Source organism: Salmo trutta, chromosome 26 (genome assembly GCF_901001165.1).
Source record: "Salmo trutta chromosome 26, fSalTru1.1, whole genome shotgun sequence".
In the NCBI taxonomy this organism is placed as follows: Eukaryota; Metazoa; Chordata; class Actinopteri; order Salmoniformes; family Salmonidae; genus Salmo; species Salmo trutta.
The window spans coordinates 20256699-20282641 of record NC_042982.1 but is presented as its reverse complement, the minus strand read 5'-3'; the positions used below and the strand labels follow the sequence as shown (position 1 = coordinate 20282641).

The 25943-nt window shown below is 42.8% G+C and overlaps 1 protein-coding gene across 3 annotated transcripts in view; it reads left to right on the top strand.

Moving 5' to 3' along the window:
• The window catches only part of LOC115163364 (LIM domain kinase 1), a 95477-nt gene that overhangs the window by 48044 nt on the left and 21490 nt on the right, over positions 1-25943 (top strand). For 2 of the 3 annotated variants that reach the window (XM_029715189.1, XM_029715190.1), the window contains one exon: positions 7262-7400. In XM_029715189.1, coding sequence (XP_029571049.1) covers positions 7262-7400 — 139 coding nt within the window. Of the gene's footprint in view, positions 1-7261; positions 7401-22502; positions 22771-25943 lie in introns of those variants that run through there. The other variant, XM_029715191.1, reaches the window with a different exon arrangement.

Genomic DNA, 25943 nt, shown 5'->3' with positions numbered 1-25943 from the left:
CCCTCAGCGCGTCCAAGGCCTCGTACCTCCGCCTCTCTGCCTTGGCTGCCTCAATTTCCTCCTGTGGGCGACGGTACTCCCCAGCCTGGTGCCAAGGTCCAGCCCCGTCCAGAACTTCCTCCCAGGTCCATCTCTCCCGCCAGTCCAACTCAAAATCCCCTTTCCTCTGCTGCTTGGTCCTTAGTTGGTGGGAGATTCTGTCACGCTTGTCGTCGGTAATGGAGGACCAAAACGCAGCAGGTATGTGTATGCTCATATCGACGTTTTAATGAATACAAAAATGAACACCAAAATAACAAACAGAAATAACGATCGACAAAACAGTCTGGCAAAGCATAAGGCTTAAACACAGAACAATCTCCCACAAATGACAAACACACCCCAATATATGGGACTCTCAATCAAAGGCAAAGAGAAAACACCTGACTTCAATTGAGAGTCCCAACCCCAATTAATCAACCATAGAAACACAAACATAGACCATAAACCAAAAACCCAGAAATACTAAATCAAACACCCCTTTTAACAAACACACCACCCTGAACCACATAAAACAAATACCCTCTGCCACGTCCTGACCAAACTACAATACTAATTAACCCTTATACTGGCCAGGACGTGACACATATGAGCGTCTGGATAAGAGCGTCTGCTTAATGACTAAAATGTAAATGTAACTATTAAACGGTTTGGACTAGAGATGCATTTTTCTACATTGTAATAGACACATTGCAACCTTTAGTAGACTGCTGGCAGGCTATTAGGCTGCGCTGAAGCAATGCCAAGTCAGCCTGTGCTCATGCCATGGTTCTCACAACTAGGGGAAGTGAAATAATAGGCTACACGCCGCAAATTATATGTAACAAAACTCTGAGCGCGTCAGACACGAAACGAAACACCAATACAAATGTAACAACAGCACAAAATAGATAAACAAGTTTGTGGAATTTTATTTTGCGGGTGCCTTTTCATTATAGAATAGACACTTGTGATTTCTAGCTGCACCAATCAAAGCAGTGGAGCATAGGCAAAACCATTGACCTTGGGGCGACGGGGGGAGTGGGGGTTACAAAATTCAATCTTATCATATACAATTTTGACATTTATAAAATAGTCATATATTTTTTTTTATACAGACTAGCAAACATTTTTGTGAAACTTGACAAATTATCCAATGGATTATAAGGATTTGCTGGTAAAAAAGTGGAGGTGCAAAAACATAAGTTTGCACCCCCTATTTTAATTTGCTCCATGGCTCAGGCATCTACCGTGAAAAGCAGTTTGACTCAGCCAAAGATGATCTATTTTACCTTTATTTAACTAGGCAAGTCAGTTAAGAACAAATCCTTATTTTCAATGACAGCCTAGGAACAGTGGGTTAGTCAGCTCGGGGATTCGAACTTGCAACCACTAGGCTACGCTGCCGCCCCTATTACATTGCTCAGTTCAGTCACGACTCAAGAAGAGGAAGGACTTTGCAGGTGTTTCTGATATTAGCACAACATATCATAGAGGAAACACACATCATTGGCATGGGACATTTCTGAAGTTACCACTTCGGATTTCCCACTTCAACCCCAAATATATACTCTGACTAAAACGATGACTTATTGACTTCAATCGTTGTGCATCATCATGGGTAAGAATGGGCATTGTCTTTCAGCTCTTGTGGATGTTTAAAATTGATACAAAGTCTTGCCACCCCATGGCAAAATTAGTAAAATTGCAATGTTTTTATTAAATTGCTACATTTTCTCTCCACCATGGAAAAACATGTAAAATTGCAGAAAATGTACTTTTATTTTTTTCTCTCCGCTGTCAAGAGAGGGGCCACTAAAATGTTTTGCAGAGAGGTGACAAATCTCACTTAGGGCCCCCAAAAGGCTAGAACCGGCCCTGTAAATAAGATACACAGCAGGCAGTTCAAAGATAATTACAGTATACAAACATCGAGATAATGAAATAATCTCCAAATCTAATGTCTCTACATAAGAGCATCACTGTGATCATAGAGTCAATGCTAGGCAAAGAATTTGGTGAACTATGTTGATTACACAGTGTGTTTTACATCAAAATCAATATTTATTCTATATATACAGCATATCTAAAGTGAATGGATGCTGGGGGGGGCCAAGGAGAATGAAGTGGAGTGGAATTTTATTACAAGGCACTTTGGCTGATTCCACCTAGGCCCCTAGGTAGTTGCAGCTGGGTGTCTGACATCTCAGAACCTGGGATCTTTCCTAGTTGCTTGTCTGTTCGCTTCTGGAATAGTCATTTGTCAGCCTTTTTGTTTATTTCTCTTTCCATCCTTCCACTCCTCCCTCAGCTCATCCATCCTTTCACTGCCTCCCTCTCTCCCTCCCCTCTCTCCCCCCTCACCCTCGCGAGGGGGGAGCAGGCACAGGACGTACTGGGCTGTGGAGGCGCACTGGAGGGAGAGTGCGAGAGGCAGGCACATGCTCACCACGATAAGCACGGGGAGTTGGCTCAGGTCTCACGCCTGGCCCCGCCAAACTAACCGTGTGCCCCCCCCTCAAAAAAATTGGGGGCTGCCTCTTGTTCTTCCCCGGTAGGCTATGATACCTGTCCAATACCTGTCCCCAAGTCCAGTTTCTCCTTTCACTCCACTCCTCCATAGACCAGGTATCCATCTCCGCCCGGGCACGCTGCTTGATCCAATTGTGGTGGGTAGTTCTGTAACGGGCGTCGTATAGAGGGGACCAAGGCGCAGCGTGTTGAGTGCTCATAATAACGTTTATTTAAACTCAGAACACTAAAAAAAATAACAAAAGAGAAAACGAACAGCAAACAGTTCTGTCAGGTACTTGAAGTCTACACAGAACACAACTAAACAGAATTCAACTGCCCACAAACACAATAGATAAACCCCAACTTAAATATGATCTCCAATTAGAGACAACCAGGTGCCTCTAATTGGAGATCATCCCAAAAACCTCCAACATAGAAATAGAATACTAGAACAAAAACATAGAAATAGAAAACATAGACAAACCACCCAAAACACCCCCTGTCACGCCATGACCTACTCTACTATAGAAAATGACATCTTATTAGGGTCAGGACGTGACATCAAGTAAAAACCCATCTATCCCTTTTCTTCCATCCTTTTGGCATAGCTCCTCTCCCTGCCTCTACCTTCCTCTTTCTCTACCTCATTTAAGCATTGCACCTCCTCTCCCTGTCCCGGCATATCCTTTCCTTCTCCTATCTCTTTCCGCAGAGCTAAACCTCTTTTTTTCTCCTCTCTCATCTCATGCTTAACTCTATCCTTATGTGTTCTCTTTTTTTCTTATCTCTTTTCTCTCTCAATGCTTTCAGCGAGCCCTGCATTTAGCTTACACTGTGCTGCGTGGGAAAGAAAAAGGCATGACCATTTCATATGAATGAGGTCTGCCTTGTTGTTCATATCAGTATCATATCCAATAAACCCTTTTCTCTGTAACCATTCCTGTGGTTAACATCAGCATTTGCTCTCAGAGTATTTTGGTTATGTGTATCTGACGTGCAGCCCTTAATCTCATTCTGGTCTTCACCACAGACCATTTTGCATTACTCATCTCACATTTTCACGTCTATATTTACCATTGTGTTTTCTTTGTGGTGGATGGTGGGCCACTGGTCCTGTTCAGTGATTCATGTTCAGCCTGTAGATATATGGGTCATGACTGTGAGTAGCATGCTATAGTGTTTGTGTTATGTTGTTACTCTTGTCAGTTATTATTTTGGGTCACCAGCTTTGTCCGGCAATATAGGCTACTGTACACTACAAGTGCAACAGTTTTGTGTGTGTATAGGAAGTAGTAGTACTGAACTCAGGGCAAGCTCTTAGTCATCCAGCGGGGTATTTTGTACAATGGGTAAGAGAGTCTCCCTCTGAATCTTTCAAAATGTTAATCCTCTTATGTGCCCCCTGGAACGCAAACACGCACAGGCATGCATGGTACACACACACATACACACAGGCATGAATGTGCACACACACACACACAAACACATGCATAGGCATGGACGTACACACACACACACACACACACAGGCACAAATCCACCAAAGGTCGCTCCAGACAGACCCTGTCAAAGGGTATCTCACAAACACATACACTCACACTTTCACTCGCATGTAATCCTACTACTATTGCCTGCTACTGTGGGTAACATCAAACTATATTAGGAGAACTAACTGTTTAGTCATATGGTATTCTGTTACAGTACAGTTCAGCGCTACATGCCCTTCCCTGATAAGGTGACTTCAGCTTGGATTTAGCTCAAGAGCATTGAAGCCCTGTGTGGACTGATATGCCTGCTGTGTAAAGAGCAGGCCCAGGTATGACTTTGACTCTGCAGAAGGGGAGGTGTAGCTGGAAGACAAGAATGCTGACTAGGTAGAGTAGTGTGTCTGTGTCCTCTGGCTACCCTTGACCCAGTTCTTCTGCCTCCTATCATCACACCACATGCTCAGCATACTGTATGCAGCAGGATCAGGGTGTAGTAGTGGGAGCTCTGTCTTTAACGTTACACTGAGATGTTCACTATGTGAGCACATGTGCATATCAGAAAGAGGGAAGTTTAGTGTGTGTACATGTGTGTGTTTCTGCATGGGCGCATGCATGTGTGTGACCTGGCTTGACTTAAAGAAGTCTGATAACTGCTGAAACCCATGGGAATTGACCTGCCCTCTCCTCCAGTGCCTGCTCAGCCTGTTCCACTCACTTACCCCCATCAGCCTCTGTCTATGTCCTCATCCTCATTTCCCTCTCCCTAGGCCTCCCTCCCAACAGTTCCCAGGCCCCTAAACTTAATCTGTTTATATTACACCCCATACCCTTACCCCACTGCCCCATTCCCTTTTCCCTCCTAGGCCTCTGGTCTGGATGTTCTGTAGCCCAGCAGAGAGGCAGCAGATGGGGATTGATGACCAAAAGTCCCCCTGACTCCCCCAGGTCTGTTCCTATTGATCCCTGGCTGTCTGGCAGAGAACGGACTAGGAGGGCTGATGGACGATGGTCCACTGGGATGGAGTGGAGACACTCATTTAGTCATGGATGTCTCACACAGATTACCTTTACAGACTATCACTTTGTCCTATACAGCATGGTCCTAGCCAGTAAACAGGTCATCCCAGTAGGCTATAGCTAGGCTCAACTTGTCTCAGCTCATTTCTATGAAAAGGGTAATGCTCAGAGCAGTCTCAAACTCCTGTCGTCATTTCAAGAGCTCTGCAAAGGAGAGCTGATGTTATTTGTTTGTCTTATTTCAACATAGAGCCTAGCTGGAACAGAAATGGGGAAGCGGGTAGCCTAGTGGTTAGAGCGTTGGGCCAGTAACAGAAAGGTTGCTGGACTGAATCCCCGAGCTGACAAGGTAAAAACCTGTCACTCTGCCCCTGAACAAGGCAGTTAACCCACTGTTCCCTGGTAGGCCGTCATTGTAAATAAACATTTGTTCTTAACTGACTTGCCTAGTTAAATAAAGGTTAAAAAAAATTGAAGTGGTTTTGTTGTGGTTTAGAATAGCCAACAAAACGACTTCCTCTGGAACTTGTTTTATCTTGATTCATGGTTGCAGAGAGGTGGAAAGCTGACAACCACCCTGAGCTAGATCAATGTTGTGTCATCTATCTGGTATGTTCAGTATCGTGCGTGTCTATGTGTGCGCGTGTTTGTCAGTGGAGGCTGGTGGGAGAAGCTATAGGAGGACGTGCTCATTGTAATGGCTTGAATGGAGTCAATGGAATGGAGTCAACACGTTGTTTCCATGTGTTTTATGTGTTTGGAACCCTTCCATTCATTCCATTCCAGCCATTACAATGAGTGTGTCCTCCTATAGTTTCTAACATCAGCCTCCTCTGGTGTGTGTGTCTCTGTGATTATTGACTGTGTTGTCGTCTGTGTTGTCATCTCCTCTCCCCTTCACTCCTCAGTCCTCAGCCTGTCTATCAGCCAATGATCTCTATCTGCCTGACATCACTACCCAATCATTCAGCTCTGTCCTCTCCTTGAGAGAGATATCTCACTATCAGCTCTCTTAATCCACTGTTACTGACAGCGATAAGTCCATTCCTTAAGATCTCCACATGCAGATAGCCCCTTATGTCTATGATATAATTAAGTAATAAGGCCCGAGGAGGTGTCGTATATGGCCTATATACAATGACTACGGGCTGTTCTTATGCACAACGCAACACAGAGTACCTGGATGCAGCCCTTAGCCATGGTATATTGACCATATACCACAAACCCCTGAGGTGCCTTATTGCTATTATAAACTGGTTACCAACGTATTTAGAGCAGTACAAATACATGTTTTGACGTACCGATGGTATACGCATTCAGGGCTTGAACCACCCAGTTTATAAACGTGGTTATATATCTGAGATGTTTTATTCTAAGTCAAATGGTATTGGAACGTATAAAATCACTTTGCAATTGTGTGGATCAAAAGCCACTGGAGTAACAACCATGTCGTTATAGTTGGATGTTGTGTTTGGACAGCATTGACATGTGAAGGTGTCATTCATCATATCCTTGTTGTTTCAACACCTTTATTAGTCACAGTGTTGGGTTTGTCTGTGTTCTCACTTTGGTCTAAGACCTAATGTATGTGGAAGTGTTGCTTTAGTCTTAGTGGTTAACGCGTCATGGATCTGAAAGTGATGAAACTTAAATGTCCTTATCTGTTGCATTACCTTCAGTAAGACACATCTGGTTTAGCCTCATGATGGGCTAAATATAGTGGGGAACTATATAAAAACGTATATATATTTTTTAAATACAATTTATTTTTCATTTCTACTTCATCTTTTGAATAATTTTTATGATCTTCTGATTTCATCTCTTCTTCAGTTTGTGTTAAAAATAGATTTTTCTTTGGTCAGCCAGCCATTGGTTAGGCCTTCAGAAGCTGTAAAGAAGGCCTCTGCCATTCAATTGTATTTGAGCAGAAATGTGGAGTTACCCAATAGTGAGCAGTAGCCTAATTTTCCCATGCTTTTGTTGTAGTGTGTGTGACAATGGTGGCGACTGTAGGAGGTGTTATCGAGGATGATGTGGTGGCTAATTGGTTTTCAAGACTAACTTTCAACAATCAGTTAAATGTTGTGCGGAGGGGGAGGCCAAACCCTGCACTGTCTACTCTTCAGCACCAACAAGACGTCAACCTGGGCCAGTACTTGTTTCAAAGACCTAGCCAGTTTTACGAAGTCAGCTGTGCTTAAAATTACTCTCTCTCTCCTTGTTCAGATGCTGTGAATGCAGTGCCTCCCTGTCCCACTGGTACTATGAGAAGGAGGGCCGGCTCTTCTGCAAGAAGGATTACTGGGCCAAGTTCGGAGAGCTGTGCCATGGATGCAATGACCCCATCACCACTGGACTGATCATGGTAACATAGTCTACTGCCACAAAGAGCACAGTAACTAGATCCTCCTGACTAGAGTACTAGAGATCACTCTCCTCTCTGTCTTCACCAGTCAATCTCTCCAATCAGCCACAGACTTGATACGACACTCCTGTTACAGTCTGTCGGATATGGTTTCCCCAACAACATCCACACAGAAACACTGGTCTCCACTTTACAGTACCTGTAATTAGACAGTATGCCTTACACATCACTGTAAGCTTTACAGGGAGAGGCATTAACTGTTGTTTCAGTAAAGAGAACAGTCTGAGAGGAGAGGTGTGAAAGGACATGTGGGTCAGTGGAGGATGGACATGAGATCTGCCCTTCTCTGATAAAGGGTGTTGGGTTGGTGTGGAATGGATTGAATAACTTCACTAGTCACTAGAGCAGGGCTCGCAAGTGATTTTTTTTTGTCCCGCAAAGTCTTAAGAGTAAAAAGAGATCTATATATATATAAATCACTTGTGAGCCCGCCTGTATATACAGCTCTGGAAAAAATGTAAAGACCACTGCAAAATTATCAGTTTCTCTGGTTTTACTATTTATACGGTATGTGTTTGGGTAAAATGAAAATTTTTGTTTTATTCTATAAACTACTGACAACATTTCTCCCAAATTCCAAATAAAAATATTGTCATTTAGAGCATTTATTTGCAGAAAATGACAACTGGTCAAAATAACAAAAAAGATGCAGTGTTGTCAGACCTCGAATAATGCTAAGAAAATAAGTTGATATTCATTTTTAAACAACACAATGCTAATGTTTTAACTTAGGAAGAGTTCATAAATCAATATTTGGTGGAATAACCCTGATTTTCAATCACAACTTTCATGTGTCTTGGCATGCTCTCCACCAGTCTTTCACATTGATGTTGGGTGACTTTATGCCACTCCTGGCGCAAACATTCAAGCAGCTCGGCTTTGTTTGATGGCTTGTGACCATCCATCTTTCTCTTGATCACATTCCTAGAGATTTTCAATGGGGTTCAGGTCTGGAGATTGGGCTGGCCATGACAGGGTCTTGATCTGGTGGTCCTCCATCCACACCTTGATTGACTTGGCTGTGTGGCATGGTGTCACGACTTCCGCCGTAGTCGGTCCCTCTTCTTGTTCGGGCGGCGTTCGGTGGTTGACGTCACCGGCCTTATAGCCATCGCCGATCCACTTTTCATTTTCCATTTGTTTTGTCTTTGTTTTACACACCTGGTTTCAATTCCCCAATTACATGTTCATTATTTAGCCCTCTGTTTTCCCCATGGTTTTTGTGAGTGATTGTTTTATTGTAAGTTCAGTCCGATGTTTGTGGGCTTGGTATTACTTCATGTATTTGGAAATTTTGAGTAAAGTTCATTGTGTTACTCATCTCTGCTGTCCTGCACCTGACTCCTCTGCACCAGCTACATCCAGAACCTTACACATGGAGCATTGTCTTGCTGACGACGCTGGGCCAATTGTGCACCGCCCTATGGGACTCCCAATCACAGCGGGATGTGATACAGCCTGAATTCGAACCAGGGACTGTAACAACGCCTCTGCACTGAGATGCAGTGCCTTAGAACGCTGCGCCACTCAGGAGCCAGTTCCCCTACTCTGCGTCTCTCAAGACATGGTGGTTGGAACCAAAAATCTCAAATTTGGACTCATCAGACCAAAGGACAGATTTCCACCGGTCTAATGGCCATTGCTTGTGTTTCTTGGCCCAAGCAAGTCTCTTCTTCTTATTGTTGTCCTCTAGTAGTGGTTTCTTTGCAGCAATTCGACCATGAAGGCTTGATTCAAGCAGTCACATCTGAACAGTTGATGTTGAGATGTGTCTGTTACTTGAACTCTGTGAAGCATTTATTTGGGCTGCAATTTCTGAGGCTCGTAACTCTAATGAATTTATCCTCTGCAGCAGAGGTAACTCTGGGTCTTCCTTTCCTGTGGCGGTCCTCATGAGAGCCAGTTTCATCATAGCGCTTGATGGTTTTTGCGACTGCACTTGAAGAAACTTTCAAAGTTCTTGACATTTTCCGCATTTACTGACCTTCATGTCTTAAAGTAATGATGGACTGTCATTTCTTTTTGCTTATTTGAGCTGTTCTTGCCATAATATGGACTTGGTCTTTTACCAAATAGGGCTATCTTCTGTATACCACCTCTACCTTGTCACAATACAACTGATTGGCACAAACGCATTAAAAAGGAAAGCAATTCCACAAATTAACTTTTAACAAGGCAAACCTGTTAATTGAAATGCATTCCAGGTGACTACCTCATGAAGCTATCATTCTACAATGTAGAAAATAGTGAAAATAAGAAAATCCCTGGAATGAGTAGGTGTGTCCAAACCTTTGACTGGTACTGTATATAAACTCAGCAAAAAAAGAAACATCCCTTTTTCAGGACCCTGTCTTTCAAAGATAATTCGTAGAAATCCAAATAACTTCACAGATCTTCATTGTGAAGGGTTTAAACACTGTTTCCCATGCTTGTTCAATGAACCATAAACAATTAATGAACATGCACCTGTGGAACGGCCGTTAAGACACTAACAGCTTACAGACGGTAGGCAATTAAGGTCACAGTTATTAAAACTTAGGACACTGAAGAGGCCTTTCTACTGAATCTGAAAAACACCAAAAGAAAGATGCCCAGGGTCCTTGCTCATCTGCGTGAACGTGCCTTAGGCATGCTGCAAGGAGGCATGAGGACTGCAGATGTGGCCAGGGCAATAAATTGCAATGTCCGTACTGTGAGACGCCTAAGACAGCGCTATAGGGAGACAGGACGGACAGCTGATCATCCTCGCAGTGGCAGATCACGTGTAACAACACCTGCACAGGATCGGTTGTAAGACTGAGGGCTTGTAGGCCTGTTGTAAGGCAGGTCCTCACCAGACATCACCGGCAACAACGTTGCCTATGGGCACAAACCCACCATCGCTGGACCAGACAGGACTGGCAAAAAGTGCTCTTCACTGACGAGTCGCGGTTTTGTCCCACCAGGGATGCTGGTCGGATTCACGTTTATCGTCGAAGGAATGAGCGTTACACCGAGATCTGTACTCTGGAGCGGGATCGATTTGAAGGTGGAGGGTTCGTCATGGTCTGGGGTGGTGTGTCACAGCATCATCGGACTGAGCTTGTTGTCATTGCAGGCAATCTCAATGCTGTGTGTTACAGGGAAGACATCCTCCTCCTTCATGTGGTACCCTTCCTGCAGGCTCATCCTGACATGACCCTCCAGCATGACAATGCCACCAGCCAGACTGCTCATTCTGTGTGTGTTTTCCTGCAAGACAGGAATGTCAGTGTTCTGCCATGGCCAGCGAAGAGCCCGGATCTCAATCCCATTGAGCTCGTCTGGGACCTGTTGGATCGGAGGGTGAGTGCTAGGGCCATTCCCCCCAGAAATTTCCGGGAACTTGCCTTGGTGGAAGAGTAGGGTAATATCTCATAGCAAGAACTAGCAAATCTGGTGCAGTCCATGAGGAGGAGACTGCACTGCAGTACTTAATGCAGCTGGTGGCCACACCAGATACTGACTGGTACTTTTGATTTTGACCCCCCCTTTGTTCAGGGACACATTATTCAATTTCTGTTAGTCACATGTCTTTGGAACTTGTTCCGTTTAGGTCTCGGTTGTTGAATCTTGTTATGTTCATACAAATATTTACACATGTTAAGTTTGCTGAAAATAAACACAGTTGACAGTGAGATGACGTTTCTTTTTTTTCTGAGTTTATATCTTTTTACTCTTTAAACTATAATTTGGGGAAGGATTTATTTTTATATTTTTAAAGACTAAATCACCAAGAATTCAGTTTAAAAATATTTTTATTCATAAAATCTGTTGCCAAATATTACTACAAATAAAAAGAGAGACGTGATTGTGCCTCAATGTAATCAAGGTATGAAATGTTTGTTATTTTATGTTATTTTCAAGTACAATATATTTTTGGGCTTACTTGGGGTCAATTTGCTGGGTACAAATGTTTATAATTATGTTTCGGCACCCGACCATCTGCTCAGGCAAAAATTGTGGCTTAATCTAGTTGCCTACCCCTGCCCTAGTGGGAGTGCATTCATGTTTTGTTGATGATTATTTCAAGCATTTTCAATGCTCAACAAAAAGGATTCCACACTTTGCAATAAACTTTAACTGCATTGCTGTTCATTCACCTCTGATTTTCTTTACATAGGTATTTTTCATTGGTAATCACTAGCTTCTAGTATTCACCACAGTTTCCTAGTACATAGCCAAATATGAATTATCAATAGACAAATTAAAGCTTCCGCTAAGAGTTCTTGGAAATATATCAAAGTCTACATTGTGAAAAATCCACGCGTGAGTGTAGCCTGTGAGAAATAATCTTAATTGTGCGGTAACCATTTCTATTCTCCCCAGCAGTAGCATGTCACACTTTGAAATGTGGTATTTTACCATCAAGCCATTTGAAGTGGGATTTCGCCTGGTTTCTCTCTTTAGTATGTCAAAAAGGGGGAAATATTACAGTGACTTAATCCATGTTTATGAGCTGTGGTATGCTCAGTATGCCATCAGGGTTTCCAGCCCAGGTAGATAAAAATGTAAATAGGAATTTTGTATTGCAAATCAGCCATAGGCAGGCGGCATAGGCAGCGCATGAGTTTTACATTTGGGGAAGCTAATTCTCACCATGAAAATGCACCTTTAGAATGAAGCATTCCATGCATCATCACATTTGCAGAGTTATGTTAGATAGCCTATTATGCCTAATGTGATGAGTAGATTGGATAGTCATAATTTAGGCTAATAATGCAACTCAATAACTGTTTGCAAAAAAGAGAGCGTAGAGTAGGCCTAGGCTATAGTGCCTTCAGAAAGTATTCATACACACAATAATGACTAAGTTAAAACGTGTTTTTAGAAATGTAGCAAATTTATTGTAAATGAAATACAGAAATAACGAATTTAAATAAGTATTCACACCCCTGAGTCAATACGTTGTAGAAGCACCTTTGGTAGCTATTACAGCTGTGAGTCTTTCTGGGTAAGTCGCTAAGAGCTTTCCACACCTGGATTGTGCAATGTTTGTCCATTTATTATTTTCAAAATTTCTCAAGCTCTGTCAAATTGGTTGTTGATCATTGCTAGACAGCCATTTCCAAGTTTTGCCATGGATTTTCAAGTAGATTTAAGTCAAAACTGTAACTCGGCCACTCAGGAACATTCACTGTATTTTTGGTAAGCAACTCCAGTTTAGATTTGGCCTTGTGTTTTAGGTTATTATCCTGCTGAAAAGTGAATTAATTTCCAAGTGTCACGTCCTGACCAGTAAAGGGGTAATTTGTAATTGTAGTATGGTCAGGGCGTGGTAGGGGGTGTTTGTTTTGTGCGTTTTGTGTTTTTTTGGTTCTAGGGGATTTTGGTTCTAGTTTTCTATGTCTATGTTTCTTTTTCTATGTGTGGCCAGGTATGGCTTCCAATCAGAGGCAGGTGTCTTTCATTGTCTCTGATTGGAAGCCATACTTAGGCAGCCTGTTTTTCCTGTGTTCACCGGACGTGCTTGTTGCACCCTCGACAACTACTATGATTATTATTATTTGACCATGCTGGTCATTTATGAACATTTTAACATCTTGACCATGTTCTGTTATAATATCCACCCGGCACAGCCAGTCCTCTTGACTGGCCACCCCTCATAGCCTGGTTCCTCTCTAGGTTTCTTCCTATGTTTTTGGCCTTTCTAGGGAGTTTTTCCTAGGGAGTTTTTCCTAGCCACCGTGCTTCTTTCACATGCATTGCTTGCTGTTTGGGGTTTTAGGCTAAGTTTCTGTACAGCACTTTGAGATTTCAGCTGATATACGAAGGGCTATATAAATAAATTTGATTTGATTTGATTTTGATTTGATTTTGTGGGTGGTTGTTTTCTGTATAGCCGTGTGCCTTACAGAACTGTTTCGTCATTTGTTTACAGTGGGGGGGAAAAGTATTTGATCCACTGCTGATTTTGTATGTTTGCCCACTGATAAAGAAAGGATCAGTCTATAATTTTAATGGTAGGTTTATTTGAACAGTGAGAGACAGAATAACAACAAAAATATCCAGAAAAACGCATGTCAACGCATGTTAAAATTATAGACTGATCATTTCTTTGTAAGTGGGCAAACGTACAAAATCAGCAGGGGATCAAATACTTTTTTCCCCCACTGTATTTTGTTTGAGTGCTCTCTTTAAATAAAGAAGGAAGATGAGCACTATACCCGCTGCGCCTTGGTCTGTCCCTTACGACGCCTATGACACCAAGTGTCTGGTGGAAAGAAGACTGAACTAGATTTTCCTCTAGGATTTTGCCTACTTTGCTCCATTCCGTTTCTTTTTTATCCTGGAAAACTCCCCTGTCCTTAACGATTACAAGCATACCCAAAACATGATGCAGCCACAAACATAACACTTTGTATACAGTACAAGAAGTTGGTTGCTTTGCCACATGTTTTGCAGTATTACTTCAGTGCCTTGTTGCAAACAGGATGCATGTTTTGGAATATTTTAATATATTCTTCTTTTCACTCAATTAGGTTAATATTGCGGATGAACTATAATGTTGTTGATCAAATCTCAGATTTCTCCTATCACAGCCATTAAACTCGAACTGTTTTAAGTCAGCATTGGCCTCATGGTCAAATACCTAAACGTTTTTTTTACCCATCTGCTATTAGGTGCCCTTCTTTACGAGGCATTGGAAAACCTCCCTGGTCTTTGTGGTTGAATCTGTTTGAAATTCACTGCTCAATTGAGGGACCTTACAGATCATTGTATGTGTGGGGTACAGAAATTAGGTAGTCATTAAAAAATTATGTTAAATGCTATTATTGTACACACAGTGAGTCCATGCAACTTATTATGTGACTTGTTAATTAAGCAAATGTTTACTCCTGAACTTATTTAGGCTTGCCATAAAAAAGGCTTTGAATACCTATTGCCTCAAACATTGGATTTTTCATTTTTATTCATTTGTAAAAAATCCCAAAACATAATTCCACTTTGGTGTTATTGTGAGTAGGCCAGCGACAAAAACTGTCAAGGCTGTAACACAACAAAATGTGGAAAAAGTTAGATGGTGTGAATACTTTCTGAAGGCACTGTATAGGCTATATCATTTTGGCAAATTAATTAAATTTACTTTAGGGGAAGCTTAGCTAGCCTTATGGACGTGCTGCCTATGGCAGATGGTATGTCAGGTTGGTTGGGATTCTAGCCTGAATTCTAACATAACATTTTTCTTAGTGTGGAGTTATTCTGTTGTATATATCGATTCTTGTTTGAACCGACTAGCCCTCTAAACTCTCACCTTAGAATATCCTTTCTTTCACAATCTACTGAGACACCTCTAATTCACAACACTTTTCTTATCTGGCTTCCTCTTCCATATAATGTCTGCCTGATTTCATCTTTGATAGCAGGGTGGTGATGGGAGAGTACATCTTGTGCTTGTTGTTAAACTGTAAGAATGACTTTTTTGGGCACCAGGTTCAAATAAGGGTGATATATTGAGAAATATGTTAAAGATGACAACAACATTTGAGCCTGGTTGATTTCACATTGAGCCTGCTAAGTTTCTACATTATAATGTGCTTTCTCTCTGCAATGTGTGAAGACATGATGTCACCTCTCATTCCATGACCTCTGGGTCTGAAAAAAACCTCTCACCAGAAATATATTAGTCTAGTCTGCCTCTTTCTTCTTTCACTCTCTGTCCTTTATTGTTGTCTTTATTCAATCTCCCAGAAGCCTTTTCACTGACGACCTTGACCTGACCTCTGGACAGAACAATCCCACCACACTAAGATTAAGATCACGCCTACCAAAATTTGACCACCGTTTTTAACCCAACCTCTCTGAAAGACACACATACATATACACACACATACATAGGTTTTGGAGAGGTGCTGGGGGCTGCCACACTGGGAACCCGGGGAGCTGTTGTTGTGGGGAGTTTAAGTGCCTTGCTCAAAGTTTTGCAAATTTATAAAAAATAAAAACCTGAAATATCTTATTTACATAAGTATTCAGACCCTTTGCTATGAGACTTGAATTTCAGCTCAGGTGCATCCTGTTTCCATTGATTATCCTTGAGATGTTTCTACAACTTGATTGGAGTCCACCTGCGGTAAATTCAATTGATTGGACATGATTTGGAAAGGCACACAACTGTCCCACAGTTGACAGTGCATGTCACAGCAAAAACCAAGCCATGAGGTCGAAGGAATTGTCCGTAGAGCTCCGAGACAGGATTATGTCGAGGCACAGATCTGGGGAAGGGTACCAAAACATTTCTGTAGCACTGAAGGTCCCCAAGAACACCGTGCCCTCATCATTCTTAAATGGAAGAAGTTTGGAACCACCAAGACTCTTCCTAGAGCTGGCCGCCTGGCCAAACTGAGCAATCGGGGGAGAAGGGCCTTGGTCGGGGAGATGACCAAGAACCTGATGGTCACTCTGACAGAGCTCTGGCGTTCCTCTGTGGAGATGGGAAAACCTTCCAGAAGGACAACCATCTCTGCAGCACTCCACCAATTAGGTCTTTATGGTAGAGTGGCCAGATGGAAGCCGCTCCTCAGTAAAAGGCACATGACAGCCTGCTTGGAGTTTGTCAAAAGGCACCTAAAGACTCTCAGACCATGAGAAACAAGATTCTCTGGTCTGATGAAACCAAAATTGAACTCTGTGGCTTGAATGCCAAGCGTCACGTCTGGAGGAAATCTAGCACCATCCCTACGGTGAAGCATGGTGGTGGCAGCATCATGCTGTGGGGATGTTTTTCAGCGGCAGACTGGGAGACGAGTCAGGATCGAAGCAAAGATGAATGGAGCAAAGTACAGAGAGATCCTTGATGAAAACCTGCTCCAGAGCGCTCAGGACCTTAGACTGCTGCGAAGGTTCACCTTCAAACAGGACAACAACCCTAAACACACGGCCAAGACAACGCAGGAGTGGCTTCAGGACAAGTCTCTGAATGTCCTTGAGTGGCCCAGCCAGAGCCTGGACTTGAACCTGATCAAACATCTCTGGAGAGACCTGAAAATCGCTGTGCAGCAACGCTCCCCATCCAACCTGACAGAGCTTGAGAGGATCTGCTAAGAAGAATGTGAGAAACTCCCCAAATACAGATGTGCCAAGCTTGCAGCGTCATACCCAAGAAGACTTGAGGCTGTAGTTTCTGCCAAAGGTGCTTCAACAAAGTACTGAGTAAAGGGTCAGAATACTTGTGTAAATGTGATATTTCATTTTTATTTTATTTTATATTAGCAAACATTTTTACAAATCTATTTTTGCTTTGTCATTATGGGGTATTGCGTGTAGATTGATGAAGGGGGAAAAAAGATGTAATCAATTTTAGAATAAGGCTGTAACATAACAAAATGTGGAAAATATCAAGTGGTCTGATTACTTTCCGAAAGACACTGTATTTTGTTAATGCTTATGGTGAACCCTGTTTTGAGGTAATATGTTCAGTAACTCTAGCCACTCTTAGAGAGAGTTAGTGCTTTTTGTGGTCACTTAGTTAGGAATAAATATATATTTCTTAACATCCTGGAGCAGACCTCTTTGACGTGCACAAACACACACACACACACACACACACACACACACACACACACACACACACACACACACACACACACACACACACACACACACACACACACACACACACACACACACATATACACACTCATTCAATGTTTTTTGCTCTCTACCATTTATAGCAAGGATTTGTATGTCTATGTCCTTCTCTGTATCTATGCATCCGTGCAAGAGTGTGTGTCATTTACACTCAACCCACAGCCAGGCTTCTGCAGTGCAATCTTAGTAATTAACCACCCACCCAGCGGAGGCCAGCAGAGTCCAAAGGGAATCAGAGATGGCAGCTAGAGCTCGCCCTTCCCTGCCCTGCCACCTGCTACCCATTACCCAGAGTCCTCTACAGGGCCAGATGTATCACTCACAATCCCCTTACAGTGCAAAGAAACCACTGACGTCCGACCACGGTATAGTCCAACTAAAACGGTCAGGCAATCACATTATCACAAAGATGTCAGACCAATGGTGTTATAGATGGACGGACCAACTGACCGACTGAACCGAGCAGCAGACAAGGTCAACTTCCTCTGCTACTTTTCATTCCCTGCGCCCTGGACATATGGCGTGATGCAGTCCAATCTCACACGCCCTCTCTTGGCATCAGGCCAGCCAAACAGGTCAGACTACATTTCGTCAGCCCACAAAAAGCATCCTCTGAAAGAGGGTTTTGTTTGTTGGAGCCGGGATAGAGAAAGCACTCCAAAACCGTGTGATGCAATGTGACTGTGACTCAGTCTGCTGATTGAAATGTTACATTGTTTAGGTCGTTTTGGTCGGACAAGAGAACAGAATGAATAGAGACATTTCTCACCGTGCCTCTGCTTTCGATGAGGTTTTCCTATAAGGAGTCCAGAGCCTCAGATCAATGTAAGCAGACATAATGCCTCATTCAACCACTGTTAGGATTTGTGAACTAGTGTCACTCACCCTACATACAAGATTATATGGCCGTCTTGTACATTTTCAAGAAGCTTAACACTTGAACTTACATCTGTATGTAAGCCCTATCCTCTGTCAACCATGATCACAGAATTCTCCTCATGTAGGATGAGCTCAAGTAATTTCACAGATGAAACCATTTCCTGTGTTGCCAATATGTCCCCCCCCTTCTCTGTCTCTCTCCCCCGCCACCTCTCTCTTTCTATCTCTCTGTTTTCGCCATTGACTTCTGCAGCCTTGATTAGATGAGTGGTCAGAGTTAGGGGGCAGTTATTTATAATGCCTGTTCTGTTCAAGGTGATTTATGACTTGGACACAGAGCCAAGTGCAGTAATTGAATCCACTGTCCTCCCTCCCCGTTGCCTCCCTCTCTCCTGCCTCCCTGGCTTCTACCTCCCTCACTGCTGACTACAGAAGAACCTCAGAGATAGTGTTTTTTGGACATTAGTTAGCAGTAAAGAAATGTGCCGTTTCTCAAAGCGCTTAGGTTCATTACTCTGGTATAGTGTTGCCGTGTCCGGCGGGAGTAGGTAGGCTATGTCCCTGCAGGTATTCAAACGGAATCGCCATGACCCCAAGGCAAGCATGCCAACCACAGCCCCAAGAGAATGAACTCCCTTGGGTGGTTAATAATGCATTTAAAGGCCAGGGTCATTTCAGTATTGTTATGAGTGGATGGATATTGGGAAATATACATATTTTCAAGAAACTTTACAGTACATGATATGTCCCTCCCTTTCACGGACAATCCCAGTTCAGCAACTTCTTATAACAACTCCCACTGGTGTGAGACAGCACATTGTTTAGGTGGGAGTAGTGTTGTTTTCTAAATGTCTCGTAATCGTCTCTATGGTCTGATTAGCCTTTGGTGACTGTTAGGAAAGACACTCACTTTCAGATATTAAGACTGTACGATGTTCAGTTTGTCACCATGGTGATTGAGCAATAGTCAGTGAACAAAATGTCAGATTCTGAAATTAGGGTGGGAGCTGGTTTGTTTGTGTCTGATCAGATATGCCTGGGGGTGAGTGTTTGGAAGTAGACTTGATTTACTGTAACGCTTTCAGCATGTCACCGTAGAGGTTGAGCAACATTGGAAAGGTAGCAGGAATGTGTGTGAAATACAGAAAGGGGGCTTACACTTCCTTCCTGCTAAGGTTTTAGTGAGGTGGAATTTATTTACCATGACTTGCCTGCCTAGTCTTGTTTGACTGCCTACAATGACTTTGTCAACATTTTCCATCCCACACCATAGAATGGAAATATCTTTACATATTCACACGTATCCACACACAACAATATGAACTTCAACCTGGTCTGACACTTTGATGAGCGTCTTGAGAACTCCATCATTTATGACATTTTGGTACCTTTTCAGATTCATAATTCTTTGCTTTTTAGTGGGGTTTTCCAATTCTATTATACTTGCGGTGGCATGTTCACATTCCTCCCCAATAGAAACCTGTATCTAATGACATTTTGACCAGTTCTGTTTTATTTAAAAATACAAACCACCTCCATGGAAATTAGTTTATTTCCCTACTAGTGAAATTCTCTAAACATGGTGTGTTATGTGACTGTTTCTCAGTGGGTTGTCTTTGTTAGCTTCAAACCGCTAAATGTTAGTCCTCCACGACTGATGTCTGTCCAAAGCATCATTTTGAAGAAGGAGAACATCGTCTGGCACTAGTCTCCTCCACCACTGTCTGCCTGTCTTCCCTCCTGAATTGTAGTGTTTCATTTTTTACTCCTTTCTAGGGAGGGGCAGAGAGGTGGACAAAGTTGAGAGAAAGAGGGAGAGAGACAGAGAGGGAAAGACATAGAGAGAGCGATAATATAGTGTATGAGGAAGCAAATGAGCAGCAGGGAAAGTCATCCAGCCTGAAATAATGTATTAAGATCGTTGTCTCTCTGTGGCACCTGGACAGGATCACTGATGCTATAGATCCCTAAATAACATGTAAACATGCCACTGCCACACCCTGGCCTGGCACTCCACAATGGTCACTGTGTTCAGACAGTAATCACGTCATCATGTTATGGTATGATGTGGTGATGCGTTGTGTTTCTCTGCTTCACATTTTATATTTAAAGAGCAGACAATATTAACAGTTACTGTATTCTTAAAGTCACAATCTGGGATATTTACAGTGCCTTCAGAAAGTATTCAGACCCCTTGACTTTTTCCACATTTTTACGTTACATCCTTATTCAAAAATAGATTTTTTTTAATTAAATCCTCAGCAATCTACACACAATACTCCAAAATGATGAAGCGAAAACAGGTTTTTAGAATGTTTTGCAAAAACAAAAACAGAAATACCTTGTTTACATAAGTATTCAGACCCTTTGCTATGAGACTTGAAATTTAGCTCAGGTGCATGCTGTTTCCATTGATCATCCTTGAGATGTTTCTACAACTTGATTGCAGTCCACCTGTGGTAAATTCAATTGATTGGACATGATTTGGAAAGGCACACACCTGTCTATGTAAGGTCCCACAGTTGACAGTGCATGTCAGAGCAAAAACCAAGCCATGAGGTTGAAGGAATTGTCCGTAGAGCTCAGAGACAGGATTGTGTCGAGGCACAGATCTGGGGAAGGGTACCAAAAAATGTCTGCAGCATTGAATGTCCAAGAACACAGTGGCCTCAATCGTTCTTAAATGGAAGAAGTTTGGAACCACCAAGACTCTTCCTAGAACTGGCCACCCGGTCAAACTGAGCAATCGGGGGAGAAGGGTCTTGGTCAGGGAGTTCACCAAGAACCCGATGGTCACTCTGACAGAGCTCTAGAGTTCCACTGTGGAGATGGGAGAAGCTTCCAGAAGGACAACCATCTCTGCAGCACTCCACCAATCAGGCCTTTATGGTATTGGCCAGACGGAAGGCACTCCTCAGTAAAAGGCACATGACAGCCCTCTTGGAGTTTGCCAAAAGGCACCTAAAGACTCTCAGACCATGAGAAACAAGATTTTATGGTCTGCCACCAAGATTGAACTCTGTGGCCTGAATGCCAAAGAAGCAAGGTGGTGGCAGCATCATGCTGTGGGGATGTTTTTCAGCGGCAGGGACTGAGAGACTAGTCAGGATCGAGGCAAAGATGATCGGAGCAAAATACAGAGAGATCCTTGATGAAATCCTGCTCCAGAGCTCTCAGGACCTCAGACTGGGATGAAGGTTCAACTTCAAACAGGACAACGACCCTAAGCACACAGCCAAGACAACGCAGTAGTGGCTTCGGGACAAGTCTCTGAATATCCTTAAGTGGGCCAGCCAGAGCCCGGATTTGAACTCAATCAAACATCTCTGTTGAGACCTGACAATAGCTGTGCAGCAACGCTCCCCATCCAACCTGACTGAGCTTGAGAGGATCTGCAGAGAAGAATGGGAGAAACTTCCCAAATACAGATGTGCCAAGCTTGTAGCGTCATACCCAAGAAGGCTGTAATCGCTGCCAAAGGTGCTTCAACAAAGTACTGAGTAAAGGGTCTGATTATTAGCAAACATTTATAAAAACTTGTTTTTGCTTTATCATTATGGGGTATTGTGTGTTGATTGATGATGAAAAAAAACGATTTAATCAATTTTAGAATAAGGCTGTAACCTAACAAAATGTGGAAAAGGTCAAGGGGTATGAATCCTTTCCAAAGGCATTGTACAATGGCCATTTCAATTAATGATATACATGTAACTGTTCCTTTATTTTGGCAGTTACCTGTAGGTTACCCATTGATTCTTGATATACAAAAAATGTATAACTGCCTCATGAGCTTAGTACAACTGTCTTACCCTATCATAGCCCCAAATATAAGATTGTATTACCTCATTATGGTGTTGAGTTTTCTTCTTAGGTGTTTGCTGTTCCAGGTGGTTTGTACAGTATATTGTGTTTAGGTTTTAAAACACATGTTTGAACTGTAATCTTTCAACGTATGCTTTTACAGATGTAGGACCTTCATTTTATCACTGAGGAAATGTGAAATGTGAATTGTAATTTTGAGGTTTAAAAAGGCTTCGGAAGTTTGTAGTTTCCACTTTGAAGTTTCAGACTTGATTTTCCCTTATGAAAAATGAATCAACCCCAACAAAAATGTCCATTCATTATAATCCACATAATAATTCACATTTCCTGTTGCTGCAGGATTTTTTTCCAGCTGTAGCAAACTGGCTCAAATTAAGATCCTATGTTTGTAGAATGCCCCACTAGTACAGTAAGCCCTCTAAAACAACCAATGTTGGATGACATGATGGTGTCGCGTGAGGGCTTTGGCTAGACCCCCTTTTTTATTTGACATTTCAGACAGAGGATTAAATATGATTGCCTGTCAGCTAGAGGAGCTTTGGAATCAGGGGAACTAGGGAAAGGGGGATGGGGAAGAGAGAGGGAGAAATATCGGAGGGGGTATTTTCTGAAGACATCAGAGAGGAGACACAGCCAGCAGGCGCATGGGTGGGCCGGGCCAGGCAGGAAACGATGAGGTCATAAAAACAGAAAGTGAGAGCGGCTGCCGCTTGTTAGAGTTAGAGAGAGAACGAGGGAGGGAGGGGGAAGAGCAGCCTGTGATGTCGTTTCAGAGATGAGCTCAGCGGCAAAGGCGTGAGCAGCTTCTCTCTCTCGCTCTCTCTCATTTGGCCGCTGCCTCTGTGTTGTGACAGCGGTGTGGGCTCACCAGAATGAACTAGTCTTGCCGGGAGTAGAGTGGACTGTATAGGAAAGCAGCAGCAGGCAGGAGGCTGCCATGGTGTCAGATGTATTTTTCTGGGGATTTTGCTGTCTCAAGCTGTGGAAAAGGGACAAAAAGGTAAAATGGCATTCCCTCTGTAGACTGTGATTGAGTGAAAGGGCTAGCTTCAGCCGGGCGACTAGCAGAGAGGCAGTCGGGCTTGTCTCAAGTGGCTTGTGTTGAGTGGGCAGGCAGGCTTGATTTTGCTGCGTGTGTGCTTTAGGTTTCTCTCTCTATTGCATGGTTTTAGTAGAAATAGAACATCAGTATTGATATTGTATCGTTCCCTAAAATGATGTTGTTAAGAGATATGTTCATGTTGAAAGGGTTGCAATGATCTCTAAGAAACTGGGTCCATGAAATACATCAAAAATGGTTTCATGAAATAGAAATGAGCCGGGGCAGGCACATGGTCTATATTTAGATTAGGTCCTGCCCTGAGCCCCAGCTACAGTAGGCTAGGCTTGTTAAAGCTTGATTGTAATGCTGAGATGACTGCAGCCCTGCACTGTACATATGCACAGTATAAACATACATGATCATGTACACACAAGTGTGTGCCTCTACCGGATGTCCACCTATCTATCAGATGGAACTCAACGCTTCATTGACTGACCATGAGGTATCATGCTGATTTCATTAACAGCAGTTCTAATGCAGCCATAGCTCATCATGATGGTGTTGATGCTACAGGATGGCCTTACCATGCTGTTGATGCTACAGGATGGCCTTACAATGCTGTTGATGCTACAGGATGGCCTTAACATGGTGTTGATGCTACAGGATGGCCTTACAATGCTGTTGATGCTACAGGATGGCCTTAACATGCTGTTGATGCTATGTTGATGCTACAGGATGGCCTTAACATGCTGTTGATGCTACAGGATGGCCTTAACATGCTGTTGATGCTACAGGATGGCCTTACAATGCTGTTGATGCTACAGGATGGCCTTAACATGGTGTTGATGCTATGTTGATGCTACAGGATGGCCTTACAATGCTGTTGATGCTACAGGATGGCCTTAACATGCTGTTGATGCTATGTTGATGCTACAGGATGGCCTTAACATGCTGTTGATGCTACAGGATGGCCTTAACATGCTGTTGATGCTACAGGATGGCCTTACAATCCTGTTGATGCTACAGGATGGCCTTAACATGGTGTTGATGCTACAGGATGGCCTTAACATGCTGTTGATGCTACAGGATGGCCTTAACATGCTGTTGATGATACAGGATGGCCTTAACATGCTGTTGATGCTACAGGATGGCCTTAACATGCTGTTGATGCTACAGGATGGCCTTAACATGCTGTTGGCTAAATGGTAGACAGGGGTTTTCCAATGAACAGGCTTGAATTCTAGCCCTGTTTGAGGCTGCTAGGTGCTGTTTCTGCCACATGGTCTGGTCTAATCATATTTTCCCAGTTTATTCTTTCTAAGTGAGTCGGAATCAGAAACAAAATGAAAGCCTGTGTTGCCAAATGAGATCTAAGTAGGAAAGAAGCCAGTGAACGGGGGAAGCCTAATGGTGATTGGAGGCGCTATCTAGAACCATAATGTTTTTTTTGGCTGTCCCCATGTGATAACTCTTTGAATAACCCTTTTTGGTTCCTTGTAGTGTCTTTCTACAGAGGGTTCTACCTGGAACCAAAAAGGTTTATTCTATTGGGGTAGTCGAATAACACATTATGGTTCTAGATAGCACCTCCAATCACCATTTGGCTTCCCCCATTCACTGCCTTCTTTTCTACTTAGATCTCATTTGGCAACACAGGATACAGATGTCCTTTTTCTACTCAAGATCCAGGCCATGCTCCACTTCTCTTCTCTCCACAGTTTAGGTTTTGGTTTGGAAACTGAAAAGCCAAATTTCATTGCGTGATGAATTTATTTAAATGCAGGTTTCTATATTATAGACGTTCTACCCATCTGTTGTATGGAGATTTGACTGATACTGATCCCCCAGCACCTCAGCAAATGGATTTAGAATGTGGAATCCCCCATGAAGCGTTTTTGGAATTTGACCTAGAATTAACTCTCATGGGGTATCAGGAGTATCTGTTACCTGCTGAATGTGCTGCTGATTTAATCAATTCCTGATGTCAACATCAGCTTGTGTAGCATGAAAAGTACTCATTTTCCATCATAGTTCTTGTGTGAATGCTTGGTGGAGGTTTATTGGTTTTATGTGTACTTGGCAGTCTCAGTAGGCCTCAACAACAGAACATGTTGAAGCCCTGAGCTAAACTATTGCAACAGTTCCATCGAACCTCGAATAGGTCACTGGAATAGCTAGTCATCTCCAGGTTTCCCATGAAGTGGTTAGTTACACCAACCGGATCCCCTCTGTGCCAGCTCTGCATCACCTCAAGGTGCTGTGTGTTAGGATTAGGTCACTGTTACAGATTTATCCTGCCTGGGATGGGTTAGTGAAGTCATGGCGGTGTGTGTGCAATGTTTATATCAGATTAACTGACAACGTGTGTGTGTGCGTGTGTAGTGTTTATACCAGGCTAACTGACGTAAAGGGTCATACGCTATGTTGCTAGTGTTTATAGTCCCCATGACCCTCCATATCACTAAATCGGCAAGACCCTTTACAGGCCCACAATGCATCAGTATAACTGGAAGTCCATACAGGAAACAGAAGTAAACAACCGGCTAAAGTTCCAATATCCACCACACTAATAAGCAATGTAGTGGGCAATGGGCAAGCATTCTAAATGGTATGCTAGTATGGATATTAGAATATACTGTAGCATTGGCTCCAATTCGCCTAGTTTACATGGTTGGACTCAACCTTTTAGAATGAATCCTAAAAAACTAAGATGCAATAGTTTTGGGAACTGAAAATGACCTAACTCAATATGGAGAATTCCCCCCTCATCTGTTGTTTACACTAGAGAACCTGAGAGTATCGAACTGACACCAGAGGGTCATAAATACCTCTGATTGGTCCTACAGGGGCCATACACATTCAATAGGCTGTCTGAAAACACACACACCACTAAACAGATTAGCCTTCCAACTTATTGGTCGTCAATCAATTAAAGTTGAAATTTAATGACCCATATAAGTACTGAAATGATAGCTTCTGAATAGCTGTCTCATCATCACCAGGGGTATTTCCTCATTCTTGTGTAACAGAACTCAGTTTATTACACTAGTGCGAACTCATTTGTATTATCACTCGTGCTTTGACAGAGGCCTCAAGGAATTTTTTGCTGTTTATTTGCACTGATTTGGTTT